Below are 17573 nucleotides of genomic sequence, written 5' to 3' on the forward strand. Positions count from 1 at the left end.
GCAGCAGCCTGTAGTATAGTCACTGCTACTCTAGATTTCTTGTTATTCCAAACATAAGCATTAAATAGCACCTGGAAATTATGTAGCATCCTTGTTGGGATTGAGATTGAAATACACCTAAAGATGTATGTCAATTTAGGAAGGATCATCATCTTTAGGACTGCAATCCTACCCATCCAGAAAATCTCATCATATTTTCTAGATTTAAGTGTTCTATCTATCTTTTTTAAGAGAGCGTCGTAATTGGCTTGGATGACAATTTCTCTGTCATGGGACAGAAACACCCCCAAGTGCCGAATCCCCCTAGTCGACCACTTAAAGGAATATTTTCTCTGGTGGTCTCTCTGTTCCGCCTGATCTATATTCAGTAGATAGGCCTCTGTTTTTGTCACATTTATTTTATAGTTTGAGATATCGCTATATGATTCTATTAAGGACATTTGATCACCACGTTAGGATCTTTTTTATTAGCAAGTTCCAACTGTCTGAGTTCTGCATATAGTTTGGCAAGTGAGATCTTGTTTTTTGATCTTAGCTGGGCATTTTTTTTAGGAATTGGCCTTTTAAATAAGCTTTAAGTGCAGCCCACAGGATCCCAAGGCTCGCATCTCCTGTATCATTATTCTTTAATGAATCTTGTATGATTTCTACCAGGTGAGGGACCTCAACATCTGATAGATAGTGATCCGGCAGTTTCCCCGATGGCCTGCTTTCAGGGGGTTGCAAAAGTGAGAAGTTAGCGCTAACCGGATCATGATTTGATCAGGGACAAACCCTGATACTTGGAGTGTGAAATTTATCAAGAGTCCAGGAATCACATAGCAGATAGTCTATACATGCATAGGAATTGTGTGGTTTAGAGTGGTGTGTGTAATCTCTTTCAGTCATGGCCAAACACCTCCATATGTCATACAGTCCGTACTGGTACATAAGCTTACGAAAAGCGTTAAACTGGGTGGTCACATTACGGTCAACTTGGTGTGTGCCCATCACTTTCTTATCCAATGTAGGTCTCCCCCTATCACAAGGTGTCCTCTTTTAAGCTCCTCTAACCACCTCAGGAAAATTCACAGGAAGGGTATTTGTATTTGTTTCATATTAGGTGCATAGATAGAAGCTAGAGTACAAAGGATCCGATTTAGAGTGCAGATGACAATGAGATATCTACCCTCTGGGTCCCGCTCCACATGGTCAATCGTGCAACAAATATCTCTATGAACCAGTATAGCCACTCCCCATTTCTTCTCTGAGTATGAGGCTAATTCATAAACTGGGTAGTAGATTGAGCCCCGAAGCTGCCTAGAATCTCTTTCCCAGTGCGTCTCCTGGAGGAATATTAATTGTAGTCTGTGTGCTAACAGGTAGTTAAATAAGAGACTCCTCTTAGTAGTCTAGGGGCCATCTTCTGGGTTTTGTTTTTTTTCCCCAGTTGTTCTCGGGACCCATACGTGTCAGTGATTCAGGGGGGAATATAAATCAGCACTAGCTACCGTGCCAGACTCGGGGCAATGGTCATCAAACTTCTATGTCATAGTTATAGAAGACTACTACTAAGAGGTATGAACATCATTAACTATCTTAACATTGTAGAAACCTAAAAAAGAGAAAAAAACAAAGCATATTAACAGTTACAGAAAACACAATCATTAACTGTCAGAGTATCTCACCCATCTTCAGAAACCCATGGTTTAGCAAAATCAGTCCCATAGATTCAACAATAGTGTCCTTCAATCATCAATTTTAGATTTTAGAAGAATGTCCATTTCTCTACTTCCCAATCACCAGCGTCCCTCACAGTAGAGCCTTTATCTTGAAGCTGTGAGGATTTCTTCGGATTATTACCTACTCTCTGAGGCAGGGGTCGCCACTCTGGGGCCGATGCCCTCAGACCCACTTCAGTGTCCATTCTCTGTCGGGTGTCCGCTGGATCTTGTGGCATGAACTCCCACCTTTGCAGTAGTTCCCTAGCCTGTTGTGGAGAAGAAGCGATGAACTGTTGTCCATCTTTAGTTATGTAAAGTTTAACTGGGAATCCCCATCTGTATTTTATGGCTTTGTCCCGCAATATCCTAGTGAAATGCTGGTAGTGGTGGCACAGCTGTAGAGTATGTGGAGAAAGGTCTTGAAAGATCTGCACATCAGCATATTGTTCTGGAAGCGCCTTTACTCCTGCCAGAGCCCTCAAAAGTTTCTCCCGAAAAGGTTTAGTAATGTAGCCGGGCTATAATGTCTCTGGGCTTGTCACCTTCTGCTGCCCGTGGCTGCAGGGCCCGATGTGCTCTGTCAATTAACATCTCCTTTTCAATATTTGGGCCCAAGATAGTTGTAAACATGTCTTTCAGATATTTTTCAAGATCTTGCGGGGACACAGTTTCAGGGATACCTTTCACCTGGATATTGTTGCGACGGGTTCTGTCTTCTAAGTCTTCCAGCTTCACCTCTAGATTTGTAATTTGTTCTGCAAGGCCCTGTGAATAGCTAAGCAGGTTAGACTGGTCTATCATCGCTCACCTATAGTTGCTATGTCTCTCTTTAGATCTGCATGTCCCTTTTCAAATTTTTTAGAAAGAGAGTCATGATGTGTAGCCAAGAGAGACTTGATAGAGTCCATTAAATTATTGGAGACATTATCTGAGTGTGTTAGCTGGTTAGTAGATTGCGCCAGTGTCGTTCCAATATGTGTTTCATTGAGGCTACTTGTGTCTGAGCCCTCATCTTCAGAGCCAACCTGTCGCATCGAGGTGGGTTGGCTAAAGTGGTCAACCCCTGTACGTTTTGGGGTAGAGTGGGGCTTTTGTTTTCTCTTAAACACTTGAGGCATTCTATGTTTCTGTAGAGATAGCGGCATGTGATGAACAAAGGTGTAGCACAATAAAAGGTTGCTACTAGTTAGCTGACTGGGGCTTTTGGTATTAAAGTGTAACTCACATGTCAGAGGTTCTTATTTACTCAAGCCCAAAGGATGATTGCAAGAGCTCCGGTCAGATCAGTACCACTTTAGAGGGCCATATGTATTGGCCGTGACTGGGAATCTGGCTTAAGTGCAGGATCAGCTTAATAGGACAACTCTGTGATTTTCAAATATCTGGGTATGGTGCTGACTTATGTGTAATAGTGTGACCACTGGCAATATCTGCTATCTCCTGCAGGAAGGTTCTTCTGTGACCAGCTATAGATTTAAGATGGTCTGGAACGTCACCCTGATGGCTCTATATGCTATTTCTTAGATCAGGGTCTGTTAGTGTTTGTGCAGGAGTATCTTCCAAATAGTACCCCTGAAAGTGACTTGGTATCAGAGGACCCTTTATGTCAGGCAATAGTTAGACTGAAAAGAAGGTTTAGTCAGTACCTGGTATGAGGGTATTTATCAGGAATATTTATCAGTACAGGGCAATAAAGAGCATTGGTGCTGGATGTGATTAATTAAGTACGTCACTTAACAGTAAGAACGCTTCACATCTGTGAGGCCTGTCAGCATGGCCATATCATGTGCTCTTTCCACTTAATCCAGACCCACTGAGAGTTCCCCCCAGCTATCTAATTTATATGTCCCTCAGGTAAAAGTCTCGTAGAGGCAAAATAGTGCTTTAAAAGTGACCGTCAATAAAGCCCCTCTTAATGGTCAGCAACAGGGTGCAGTTAGGGGGGTGTCCTCCTTTATCTCAGAAGGTAGTGTTTCTAAGTAGGCTGCTTAGCCTCCTCACTATGTAGTTTTATGTGGCAAGATGCTTTTATTTCATTCAGTGCTGTAGGGCACAAACAGGTGATAATTTTGATAAATTTGGAAAGTTAATTAAACGTATTTAAAAGCCTATATTGTGTGCTGGTTCTTGTCCCTTCTTTATTTAGGATAGTATTGTATGTCCTAATTTGTGCTTTCTTTTTTATTAATATATATATATATATATATATATATATATATATATATATATATATATATATGTATGTATGTGTGTGTGTGTGTATCTATCTATCTATCTATCTATCTATCTATCTATATATATATATATATATATATATATATATATATATATATATATATATATATGTGTGTGTATATATATATATATATATATATATATATATATAAGTTTGATGGAAATTATTATTTAACCATACATATGAATTTATGAATTTTTTACATACTTTGGCAGCGAGGTCTCTCGTTTCTCCAGCTCCAAGTTCCATTTGCAAGACATTGAATTGATGCAGGTCCCAAACGGAAATAGCCAGGATCACAACTAAAAACAACTTTTGTTTTGTATTCATAGTGTGATCCATTTACTATACGCCACCTTCCGTGTTCCAAGGTGAAAGAATTTATGCTTGCACATGTAACAACTATAAAAGACACAACAAACAAGGGATAATTCAATCAATATTGTATCTCAACTTATTTTAAGACAAATAAACAGACTTCAGCTCATCAGTGAGTAATACAATCAATATCTGTGCTGTTGCGTTTTGAAAATGTGTAAGAATATTAAAAACAAAGTGTGTTTATGTGAACACACATATAAACATATATCACAATTTATAAGACATTAGTATCCTTTTATTAATTAATAAGTTAATATTTTTGATCTAACTATTAGTTAAGTTTGCAAAAAACATATAACAACTGTCAGTAAGTTTCTATCAAAGTATTTTCATTTTATAAGTAAAAAAACTCCCTTAATTAACACATAAAAATATTAATAATAATGCTCTAATAAGCATATATACTGTGTATATATATATATATATATATATATATATATATATATATATACACACATATACAGTATGTACTGTATATACACTAATGTTTAAATTAAAAAAAGTGTGTCATTAAAATGTTTTAAGGGGTATTTAAAGAGACATGAAACTCACAATTTTTCTTTTATTAGTCTGAGAGCACATACAATTTTAAACAGCATTCTAATTTGCTTCTATTATCAAATTTGCTTTACTCTTAGTATCCTTTGTTGAAGAGCAGCAATGCACTACTGGAAGTTAGCTTAACACATTGAGTGTGAAAAATTATAAAAGGCATATACTGTATGTGCAGCCACCAATCAGCAGCTAGTCCCCAATAGTGCAGTGTTGCTACTGAGATTACCTAGGTATGCTTTTCTACAAAGGATACCAAGTGAATGAAGCAAATTAATTAATAGAAATAAAATGAAAAGTTGTTTAAAATTACATGCTCTATCTGAATCATAAAATAAAAAAAATTGTGTTTCATGTTCCTTTAAGTAAACCAATAAATTCCATCAAAAATTAATTTGTTTAATTTCACAGCATTAAAATTGATTTTCTTTTCAAGAATTAATGTTAAAACCTATTGGAAAACTTGTTTTTCCCCTTAGAGATCTTTACTCCGGAGGAAAAAAAAATGCTTACTAGATTGGAAGGATAGTAATAAAAAGAATGAATGAAAACAAAACAATAATTAGTGCCCCTCTGATTTATATGCCTCAAAATAAAGACTACGTGAACCGAACATAAATTAATTTGTCACAGTAAAAGGAAAAAAAAACAAGTATTTCCCTAAATTGTTCAGTGTTTTGGAATTGATATACGACAGATGTTTCCATCAATGGCAAAATGCCCTTATCTAGCAATGGATGTGTATTGAGAAGCTACAGTATGATTATTTTTTTTAATAATATAACATTGAACATATTCTTTATTTGCTTTATTAATATTTTGAAATAGACTTACCTAAGCTTGATGGAGCTCTGTGAGGAAGAGGAGGAGGTTAGTACAGCTCTCCAGGGCACATAGGTAAGTATTTTAGTTACTGCGGGTGAAATTCTTCACCTGTAGCAGTGGAACATGTACATTTGTTTCATGAAAACAAATGTAAATACTCTACGATTGGTCAGTATTTGCTTAGTTTAAAACGAGCCGAACACTGAACAGCATAGGTGCCAGATATTCAAAATATAGTTAGAACTAAGGATTCGTCTGAACTTAAAATTTCGTTCATACAAGTCTAATTTTTTTAGATGTTTAGTTTGTTTTTCTAATGCTTAAATATCTCCAAACAAAGCCAGGCCACATTCTTTAAATTATGCTTACCTACACAACGAGGTGTTTTGTTGTGATTGCTCCATGTGCCATCTGGTTGGCATACTGCAGTGGTGAGCTCTTTAGATGATAACTTAAAGCCATCATTGCAAAAGTAAGTGACACTTGTTCCTACCAAATAATCTGTTGACAATATTCCACCATTCAAATGAGATTTTGGAACCCCACATGATATAGCTGAAATTAAAGCAATAAACATATTTATAAATAATTTTATGAAAAAGCTTATCAAATGATTTATCTAAAAAAAAAAATTACCTTAGACTTTAATGGGGAATTTGTAGAAATATTATTAGATATCATTTTCTAAAGGGTTATGATCAAGCCCTTAATGAGATGCTCTCTCATATTTCAGTAACCAGTAGTTTTCAGTAGGCGCGTGTAGTACGTATCTCCATACATACGCAAATTTTACAAAAAAACATTTCCACATTCCAAAAATAAAACATTGAATTTACTCTTCAATGAACTCTATAAAAATAATAATTTAAAAAATCCAATGTGTGTGCCTACAAACATCTGCACCCCAGCCTCATCAGCCAACAATGCCCCCTACCTCTAGAATATCACTTTCCAACATTTTCTAGGAGTTACAATCTTTTTAATATATATCTACATAAAGTTCAAGGTAATTTATTCAGTGCATTTTACAGTAGATGTCATATAGGACGGGTTGCATAATATCTCAAATCTACAGCTGCTGACCCTGATAAAAAATATAAACAAAAATATAATTCTAAATATCTAGTTGCTTTTCTTGTAAATTTTTTGTCATGCTGCATTTTTTGCAATCTTACAGCTATCTGTTTGATTTTTAACCATCTATGCAGCCTTTATAAAAACTGTTTTGTAAATTCCACACTATCCAGCTAATGTTATAGGCAAGACAACTTCTGCTTCCTAAGTGACCATACCCATTTCACTTCAAACCTTATGGCAATGGCGCCACTACACTCATCCAGCACCCTTCAACCTCTTACTTCAATCTAAATACACAATTTTAAATCACTAAAATCTTCCTTTTATTTTTTTTATTTCCCTTTGCTACCATTAAATTCTCTCCCAATTCAAGTGAGTAAGCCATTTCAAAGCTGTCTTGACTTGCCAATTCAAAACTGTTATCTCTCTTTAAAAAACCACATTGCTTTTCCTTTTTATAAATGGGCTTTAAATACAGTAAGCCTCCATCAACCTGCCTTCTTGGTTATGATCAGTGTTTTCCCTATATGCTGAGCTATTCAAGTCCATTTCTAATTTCTCCAAAATAAAACTTCCCATAATCTCTTGAACAAGATGATCACTCCTATACCTAAGAAGTCCTGATTTGATTGACTCTTACTCCTACTACACTCAATTTTTTATTCAGCTTCCTACAATTTCGTCATTTATCCAGTATGTGATCATTAGCTTACTAATTTCCATGTTCTACTTCAAAGAGATGGCAATAAATAAAGTCATCAATTACTTAAAATGAAGTATAATGGTCACATATAACTGATAGTTCCAACTCTACTGCTATTTACCCTATAAAACACCTACTCATCTTGCATACCCTAAACTTATTTTAGTCTATGACTCTTGGGGTTCTCTTTTCTCATAGGCTTTCCATGAAGGGTTCTCACACTCATATTTTCTGTTGTATGCCTTAAAGCACATTCACAGGCATTCATATTTGGATAATAACATCCAAATATATCTGTTTGTGGCAAGTCTAGCATGTTCTGCCTCTTTCTGCATATAATACTACTATCTAAAATTAAACCTTTATGTCATACTAGCCAATGCTATTTAGGCTCCATTTAAGAAGCTGTCAAAGCACTTTCAGAGCCCGAGTGTTTTAGGCTTGCCCAAACATGAATTAAAGACTAGTTGAGTAGCTGTGGCCTTAAGACCACTGCTACTTAAACTCTCTACCACCTCAAGGAGGGAAAGTAATGCATCCCGATCAGATCATTAGGATAATTGACAAACCCAGTGATTGGTTGCATGAGAGGCGAGCATGGGGCACTTGGGCAATAGAATTTGCTGGTATAATCATAACTTTACTGCCTGCTTGCTGCAATGCTGAGTGGACAGTTTCCCAGGAGTGAACCTTTTTTTTTTTAAATTATATTAAAAAATGTTACATAAATATTAATGACTTGAAGTTTGCACTCAATTTGCAGTTCAAAAATATTAATACAGTAAACACGTGTAGTAAAGCTTTGACAATTTTAGGGAATATACAGTACATGCTTTTCGTTTGTTTGTTTGTTCTTTGTTACATAGTACTGTAATAGATAGAGGTTTATATATTTCCTTTTCTTGATTTCCCCTCTCATCCTCCCCAAAAATACATATATTATTGGCTACGTTTGCATCAATAACTTTTCAGTTTTAGTTTTGTTGGTTTGATGATTATTTTGTTCTACTTCAAGTCAATTTACTGTGATATTAGTTGTTTACAGCAATTAACAGATGGACTTTTTAATATAAAAACGTTTAATCTGTTTTATCTCAAAACAGATAATGAGAAAGCTTCATATATTTCCTTAAATTGGATTTCACTCTAATAATAAATAAAAAATAGGGCAAGAAATAAAATTTCTGTGGTTATGCCTATGATTTTAGAAAAATATTGGCTATATTACGTGTGGAGCACTATTTAGCTTTCATGCTCATGCGTTATTGCTTTTTGCATGCGTCGGTTTTTCTCGTATTATGAGTTAAAAGTAAAAACGAGCATGAAAACCCGATGCACACTAAAAGTAGAACTTAGAATTTTGCAACTGTGTTAACGTGTTTCCCACAGATTTCAATGGAGCGAGCAAACTGTAAAGGAAACACTGATATTCAAACACTAACCAGATCACGTTTATTCAAGTGCGCTGAACTGGACATAAATTAGGAATATTTCACATTCCAATGTTCTTCACATAGAAGAATATGTTCTATTTATTTTTATATATAGAAATATCTATTTAAAAAATCTTAAAACCTATTCCCCTATGTGAAGAAGATTGGAAAGTGAAATATTTACAATACATACACAGTTAAAGGGACAGTCTACACCAGAATTTTTATTGTTTAAAAAGATAGATAATCCCTTTATTATCCATTGCCTAGTTTTGCATAACCAACACAGTTATATAAATACAGTTTTTACCTCTGTGATTACCTTGTATCTAAGCCTTTGCAAACTGCCCCCTTATTTCATTTTTTTTACATCCATTTTAGCCAATCAGAGCTGGCTCACTGGAAATTCACGTGCACAGTGTTATCTACTGTATATGACACACATTAACTAACACCCTCTAGTGGTGAAAAACTGTCAAAATGCCCTAAGAGAAGAGATGGCCTTCAAGGGCTTAGAAATTAGCATATGAACCTCCTAGGTTTAGCTTTCAACTAAAAATACCAAGAAAACAAAACAAAATTGGTGATAAAAGTAAATTTGAAAATTGTTTAAAATGACAAACTCTATCTGAATCATGAAAGTTTATTTTGGACTAGACTGTCCCTTTAAACACATTTTTAAATATGAATATTGCATAATATGATTATTCATGTTTTCAGATACTTAAAGGGACATGAAACCCAAAATCTTTCTTTCATTATTCAGAGAGAGCAGATACATTTAAACAACTTTCCAATTGAATTATTTTACCTAATTTGATTTGCTCTCTTGGTATCCATTGTTGAAAAACATATCTAGATATGCTCAGGAGCTGGGACCAATCTATTCAGCTAGTTTTCAGTAGTGCATTGCTGCTTCGTCAAGAAAGGATTCCAAGAAAATGAAGCAAAATTGATAATAGAAGTAAATTGGAAAGTTGTTTACATTTGTATGCTCTATCTGAATCATGAAAGAAAATGTTTGGGTTTAATGTCCCTTTAACTGCAAAAGGCTGCAATGCACTTTTTAATTAGCTAGTGTTATTATGAGTGGAACTGTACTTTAAAATGTATTTTTGATGATTTCTGTGCAACTTTTTAGTTCAAGAGTTCTGAAGCTGCACTATCTCGATGGGCATTAAATTAAATTGCACTCAATTGAACATGCTTAATTTCAACTTGTAATATGCGCGCTAATTCCGGTGCACACAAATTGCTGCAATAAAACCCTTTTTACTTAGTGTGTCACTCATAGGGGCCTATTTATTAAAGGTCTTGCGGACCTGATCCGACAGTGCGGATCAGGTCCACAAGACCTCGCTGAATGCGGAGAGCAATACGCTCTCCGTATTCAGCATTGCACCAGCAGTTCACATGAGCTGCTGGTGCAACGCCGCCCCCTGCAGACTCGCGGCCAATGGGCCACTAGCAGAGAGGTGTCAATCATTTCCGCCGATTCCTGCCCACCTCATCAGAGCAGGCGAACAGGGTTATGGAACAGCAGTCTTTGTGACCGCTGCTTCATAACTGCTGTTGCTGGCCAGTCTGAAGACTCGCCAGAAACACGGGGCCTCAAGTTCCATACAGAGCTTGATAAATGGGCCCCATAATCTAAACCTTTGTATTTGTGTCTTTTCTGGAAAATTATATGAAATTTTGGTTTCACTGGAAATTAAATGTTGTATGGTATCTGAAAGATTTCTGCTGCAGAAAGTCTTGTGAGTGTGAAATATATTATATTATGATATGTACTCAGTTTCCTTCAGCACAATTGTCTTGATTACAATATATCAGCAATTTTCTCCCAAAAAAGTTTTTTTTGCTTTCCATCAAATTGGTAGAAGAGTTTATGAAGTGATCACAATGCTTCATAATTTTGTTTGTTAAAACCTTACTGCCTCAAACAAGTTTTTACTTGTAAAAAGCTCCCAAACATTTTGTACTTTAAGTACCTGTTCTTCTTAATAGAAACTAGCAGGTCTCCAGAAACTGACACATATAATAGCCCATTCATACCTCTTAAAGGGTCAGTAAACATAGAAAATAATGTTATATAATTCTGCATATAGTGCAGAATTATATAACATTATATTAGTGCTAGAGTTATATAACCTAATATTGCCTGCAAAGTTTTATTAAAAAATAGTGTTTTCCAGACCCGCTCTTTGTGCTCTTCTGAGCGGGTCTGGTTTTTACATCTGGCCAGCTGACTAGTCACAGCCCGGCCCGACCGCGCCATTACACTGAGTGCAGCTCGCTCCTACTCTGTCTGACAGCGGGAGCGAGCTGCACTGAGTGTAATGGCGCGGTTGGGCCGGGCTGTGACTAGACAGCTGGCCAGATGTACTCTGTGTAAAAACCAGACCCGCTCAGAAGAGCACAGAGAGCGGGTCTGGAAAACAGTATTTTTTAATAAAACTTTGCAGGCAATATTAGGTTATATAACTCTAGCACTAGTATAATGTTATATAATTATGCACTATGTGCAGAATTATATAACATTATTTTCTATGTTTACTGTCTCTTTAAGGTAATAGGAAAGGTCTACACGTGTAATGCCTTTGTTCACTCTGCAAGGAAAATAATCATTTACATATGATTTTAGCCTAATGTCATCAGAATACATCCTTAACTCTCAGTAACCATATAAATGCCTAGTATCTACAAATGGCATGTTTTAGTTAGCATTTTTAATATTTGATTAAATGTAACGGGTGATTAACACTAACAGTACTGGCACTGCTAAAATTGTGTTTTAAAAGGAGATTGCTTAATAAGAACTTTAATAGTTAATGATTGGAATCAGTTTCCATCCGCACCACTGCTAACCCATCTGAATGCACATTTTAGGTTGTTAGGATGGGCAGACTGTGCACTATTTTTCTATCACTATATGGTTGCTTTAAAAAGGACCATTAAAAAAAGTAGAATTGCATAATTTGCAAGTGTACAATAAAAAGATAATGCAATAACACATACTCTGAATTTCAAATACGCAGTAGATTTTTTTCCCCCATTTTCTGGCCCCCTGTATCATGTGAAAGCTGTTAGCCAATCACAGACTAGAATATGTATACACTGTGAACTTGTGCACATGACTCCGTAGGAGTTGGTGTCTCAGAAATTGTGCATATAAAAAGAATGTCCAAAATTTGATAATGGAAGTTAAATGGAAAGTCTCTTAAAATTGCGTATTCTGAATGATGAAAGTTTTATTTTGACTTTAGTGTCCCTTTAAACTTTCCCAAGTATTTTTTAAACAATATTTACAACAATATTTATAACAATAGTTAACTATGAAAGTCATGATTAAGTGATCTCCTTTAAAATACTGATTTAAAAAATGCAACAGCATAAGTGGGACTTGCAATAAAATATTAAAAATGAAAACTAAACAACGACATTTGTAAATGTTAGGGTTACTTTTCCTGCAGATCCCCATAGATGCCAGGTATTATGTAGTCTACACATATGCATATGTATATTTCCCTATACGTATGTAAATGTGTGCCATATCCAATAGGGATGAATAGAGCTTTATTCAATCAATACCATGGGGCATATCTATCAAGCTCCGGATAGAGCTTGAGGCCCCGTGTTTCTGGCGAGTCTGCCAGAAACACCAGTTATGAAGCAGCGGTCTAAAGACGGGGGTGGCGGGGGTGGCGTTGCACCAGCAGCTCTTGTGAGCTGCTGTTGCAATGCTGAATACAGAGAGCGTATTGCTCTCCGTATTCAGCAAGGTCTGGCAGACCTGATCCGCACTGTCGGATCAGGTCCGCCAGACTTTGATAAATAGAGGCCCATGTATGTTAATAAACCACTAGAATGTCTCCTGTGGCCATTTCAAAATGTTTTCGTATGTGCAAGATAATAGACTGCTAGCAAGTGCCGTGAAATAGAGTTAAAGATGTCCAAAATACACTTATCAAGTGCCTGGAGGTGTCAAATTAGAAAAGTCTAAACTGGGATAGGAAATTAACTAAAATATATATTGTAATTGGCAAGATTTTTTTGCCCATAGAAAAAAAGGGCTTATTTTGAGGTTTTGAAACCCTGTGTGTGAGTGCATGAATCAGCCCAAAATGTGATATTGTGATTGCGACGAATTGAAAAGTAGCCTTTTCAGACCCAAAAAAGTCACTGCTGAAAGCTTGGGTTCAAGGCCTTTATTATTCTAACTTTCAAGAAGTGATACTATCATTTAGAGATAATTTAGTAATCATTGTGCACTCTAAGCCTCATTCATAAAACAAATTTAATTAATCTGCTATTGCATGTAAACAGCATTGCACATCGTTTAAGCCTCATGTCAATGCCACTTAAATTAATTAATGCTTACATGACATGATGCATCGACAACTTGATGTATAGATGAGAGGACAAAAAAAAACACAGCATCTGTAAATGAATTACAGCTCTTCAATAACAGAACATTAACTAATTAACAAAACCATGTGCTATTATTTTTTTTTATAATCTAATGAACAAGGTACTCATCTGAAAAGCTAAGCAGAATATCTGAATAAAAATGATATGGTTTAAATATGTTCATAGATAATGGCTGACACATCTTCAATTATATTAGTATCCATTTTAGCAAATAGATTTCTAATATGGTACATACAAATATCTTTTTTCCATGTAGTTGTTATGATGATGATTGATGATTATTAATAGTAAGAATAATAAGAATAAGAATAATCAAGATTATGTAATTTATACTTGTTTATGTGTTCTATGACAAAATACCTGCAATGAAACATATAGCACATAAAACAACACACATGCAGCCCCTGATTTATCAATAGGGTGAAGCAGATTTTTTTTTTTTTATATTACAATTTTATTGGTCCAAGAGCAATAGTTTTGAAAACCCTGGTTGTTTGAGGGAAAGCAAATAAATTAAGTGGAGGAATAGACAAGGACAGCTGAAACAGAAAAATATATATTTTCTTGAAGTAAAATGGAACATTCTTTCCTACTTCTGTGGGCAGGACGGGGGCTGGAGTTAAAGTATTCAAGGCATTGTGTTCACTTTACCTACAGAAGGATCTAGTTTTAAAAAAAATATATTACTATAAACTGTAAATTTAATAACCCTTAAAAAAAAGTGCCAAGTCAATTTTTAAATATACATCAGATCTATAGTGTTTGCATTGCTACACAGATTAATACAAATACCATGTTATGCCTGACTTTAGAAGGTGCCTCTGTATTTAATATTCTTATTCCCTACAGACTACTGCCTTAAGATTTATTGTGGTAGAATGCTAGAAACCAAGTGTTAACAGCTGTAGGAACATAGCAAAGGAAGTGCCCAGTGGTTGAATCTGTGAGGGAACCAAGGATCTGATATGATGTAAAAGCAGCAGCTACAGGAACTGTAGTCTATTGATTGTAAACCAGCCCTCTTACCAGCTCTGGTTGTACCTGCTTTCCCCACTCTATTTCAAGATGCTGTACTTGCATTTAGGGCATTGGTTATCCCTTAAAGGGACATTGTACACTTTCTTTGCATACATGTTTTGTAGATGATTCATTTATATAGCCCATCTGGAAGTTTTTGTGTAACAGTATATAGTTTTGCTTAATTTTCAACAACTTTGATTTTCAGACTCATAACCAAGTCCCAAAGTATCAGATCTGAGGGCCGATTTATCAAGCAGTCAACCAGCTTATTCCGTGCAAGCCTTCAGGCTCACCGGAATCAGGAATTAAGAAGCAGCGGTCTTAAGACCACCTCTGAGGCAAAGGACAGCAATATGCCCGATCAGATACGATTGGGTCGAGGGACACCCCCTCACTAGTGTCTCTGACTACAGGGGTTAGTGTTTCTGTTTTACCCATTGGTGTTTATGTGTGTGTGTGTATGTTTGTATGTGACTGTGTGTGTATTTATGCATGTATGTGTGTGTATGTATTTATGTGACTGTGTGTGTATTTATGCATGTATGTGTGTGTGTGTATATGTATGTATTTATGTGACTGTGTGTGTATTTATGCATGTATGTGTGTGTGTGTATGTATGTATTTATGTGACTGTGTGTGTATTTATGCATGTAAGTGTGTGTGTGTGTATGTATGTATTTATGTGACTGTGTGTTTATTTATGCATGTATGTGTGTGTGTGTGTGTATGTATGTATTTATGTGACCGTGTGTGTATTTATGCATGTATGTGTGTGCGTGTATGTTTGTGGAACCAGCAAATTATAGACCTTGTTACTACATCATGGGGGCCGGGGGGTAAACATTGTCAGTCTATACAGTACCACTATATACAGTACAGGGGGCTGGACCATGTCACAGACTACTGTGGTCACTTTATAAAGTACTGGGGCGGGTAGGGTCAGGCCAGCCATCTCACCGGCAGATTACAGACTGTGTCACTGACTCACTATATACAGTACTGGTGGGTTAAACAGTGTCACTATACACAGTAATATGGGGTAAGACCATTTCACAGACTGTGGGTACCTCCTTTTGCAGACATGTAATCTGATTTTGTTTTCTGTGTTAAATGTAAAAATAAAATAAAATATGATATGTATCAAATTCACCTTTTTTGGGGGGGGGGGGTCATAGATTCTTGCACCTGGGCCCTGTGGTTTCTAGTTACTCCTCTGTTTGTAGCTGATCATGCAAAGTGTTTTTGAGGAATATTAAAAAGCAAGCTAAATAAGGCATGATTACCTTGACAAGCTGGTACTGGAGAATCCCAAATATAATATCCATATGGAGCCTTCCTGCAGACAGCAGTACTTTTTCCAATGAGTCTGAATCCTCTATCACAAGCCCAGCGAACCATGCTCTTTAGGTGTCCCCCTGTCTGACTTACAATAAATCCATGGGGAGGAGATTCAGGAGTGCTGCAATACTGAGCTACAAAGGGAAAAAATAAATCTTCATGATCGTGTCAGTTAAACAATGTTTTAATATGAAACATCATAACAACCTCTACAAATGCCTATTTAAAAGCTCTGTGTATGGCAAAATGGCAGAAAAAGGAAATTATTTACATTAATTCATAATACGGCTTTGTAAAATATTTTAAGGAACATTAACTTTTTTTTAAAAATTAAAATGCATCAGAAATTTTTGAAAATGTTGTATAAGATCTGCATTTAAAATAAATGTTTTAAAAAATGTAAAACTGTAATTGTTCTAGAAAAAATGCATTGTTTTGCAAGCCTTTGGCACACCCCTTGGATAGACTTTCAATGAACTTTATCTTATTTCCTTTGCTGTGCCCCATTATTTTTCAGCACATCATTTTTCAGTGTTGGGGCTCTGCATTCCATAGAATGCAGTTCAAACTAAAATTACAGTAAAAGCAAGCAAAGTAAATAAAACAAATATAATTATGTATAATTGCACATTTTTATGGGGAATTCCATTTTGGGTTTAATATTCCTTTAAAATTAAATTTATCTGTATTACACAAAAAAATAAAGATGAAGAGTAAAAAGATGCACATAAATAATAGTTTTTTTCACTGTGAGTTTTCCCCCTTAGCACAGAATTGTGTTCTTCAGAAAACAGCACACTATCTATTATCTGCATCATTAATTTCCCAAATTCGTAATTTAATTATCAAATGTGCACTATTAATGACAAAATGATGATTTTATGGATTAATCAATTGTGTTGGTGACACCTTTTACTTCTGTGTTGGTTGCTAATAGGTGATGTGTCCAATTTATAGAGATATGTGTGTCTCTCTAAGGGATTTGAACAGGGGCATTATCAGTATAGTAGGCATGTTTGGTTTTTTTTTTGGAAAAGTTTATATTATTTCTGTTTTAACTGAGAGGTAACGTTTGTATCTGTTTGGTGACGTTACTTCCTAACATCAAGCAATATGGTAGAGGTACTGTCAGTGTCATTTCAGTTGGCGCAAAAAACAATGTTACAGTCGTAGACTTTTTGAGGGCCTTCTTAATAATTTGAAAAACGTTATCTGGAGTTTATCTAGTCCTTTTAGCAATGGAATTTGACAAGTGAAAACATGTCCTGGCAAATGTGTTGTTAATTATCAATAATTGTGATCAGGACTGTGGGAGGAGTTTTAGATGTTCTTTGGATGGAGCTATGACCAGCTGGACAGACTCACTGATGTTCTATGAGACGGGTTGGCATGCCCTGGGTGGCACTGTGTGGGTTGTGGGTGTTGTCCGAGTCAGCAATGGGTGGACTTAGACAGTCACAGGTTTCACTTTGGAAACTAATCTGTGTAAAGGACATAACTGTGTATAGAGCATCATTTGTATAAAAAGTGACACAACTGTACAGCTCCATCACTTTTTCATATGAATTATATTTGAGAGATTTGCAAAATAATTAACATGCAGTTTACAAATGTAACTATGTATAAGTGCAGTTTAAAGGGACATAAAAGTATAAACTTTCATGATTCAGAAAGTATAAACTTTTAAAGTGATATGAAAATGGCCGACACTAGTTCTATGTTAGTTTATGGGAGTAAAAACTGCGGGCGACGGGTGAAATATACACGGCACAGTATATGTGATTGCTCACTTCAACATAAAACTGCTGTCGCCGGCTTTTGCGGGCGAAGCCACATATGTAATCTCGCCCTTAGTCCTCATGGCCCAAAAAAGA

At 35.9% G+C, this 17573-nt stretch overlaps 1 protein-coding gene across 1 annotated transcript in view; it reads right to left on the minus strand.

Annotated features, from left to right (window-relative positions):
- CSMD3 (CUB and Sushi multiple domains 3) overlaps positions 1-17573 on the minus strand; it is a 1747434-nt gene that overhangs the window by 180855 nt on the left and 1549006 nt on the right. Inside the window, 3 exon segments of the mRNA XM_053715303.1 lie at positions 4147-4341; positions 6067-6252; positions 15645-15833. Of these exon segments, the coding sequence (XP_053571278.1) occupies positions 4147-4341; positions 6067-6252; positions 15645-15833 (570 nt within the window).

This window comes from Bombina bombina, chromosome 5, assembly GCF_027579735.1.
Source record: "Bombina bombina isolate aBomBom1 chromosome 5, aBomBom1.pri, whole genome shotgun sequence".
Classification (NCBI taxonomy): domain Eukaryota; kingdom Metazoa; phylum Chordata; class Amphibia; order Anura; family Bombinatoridae; genus Bombina; species Bombina bombina.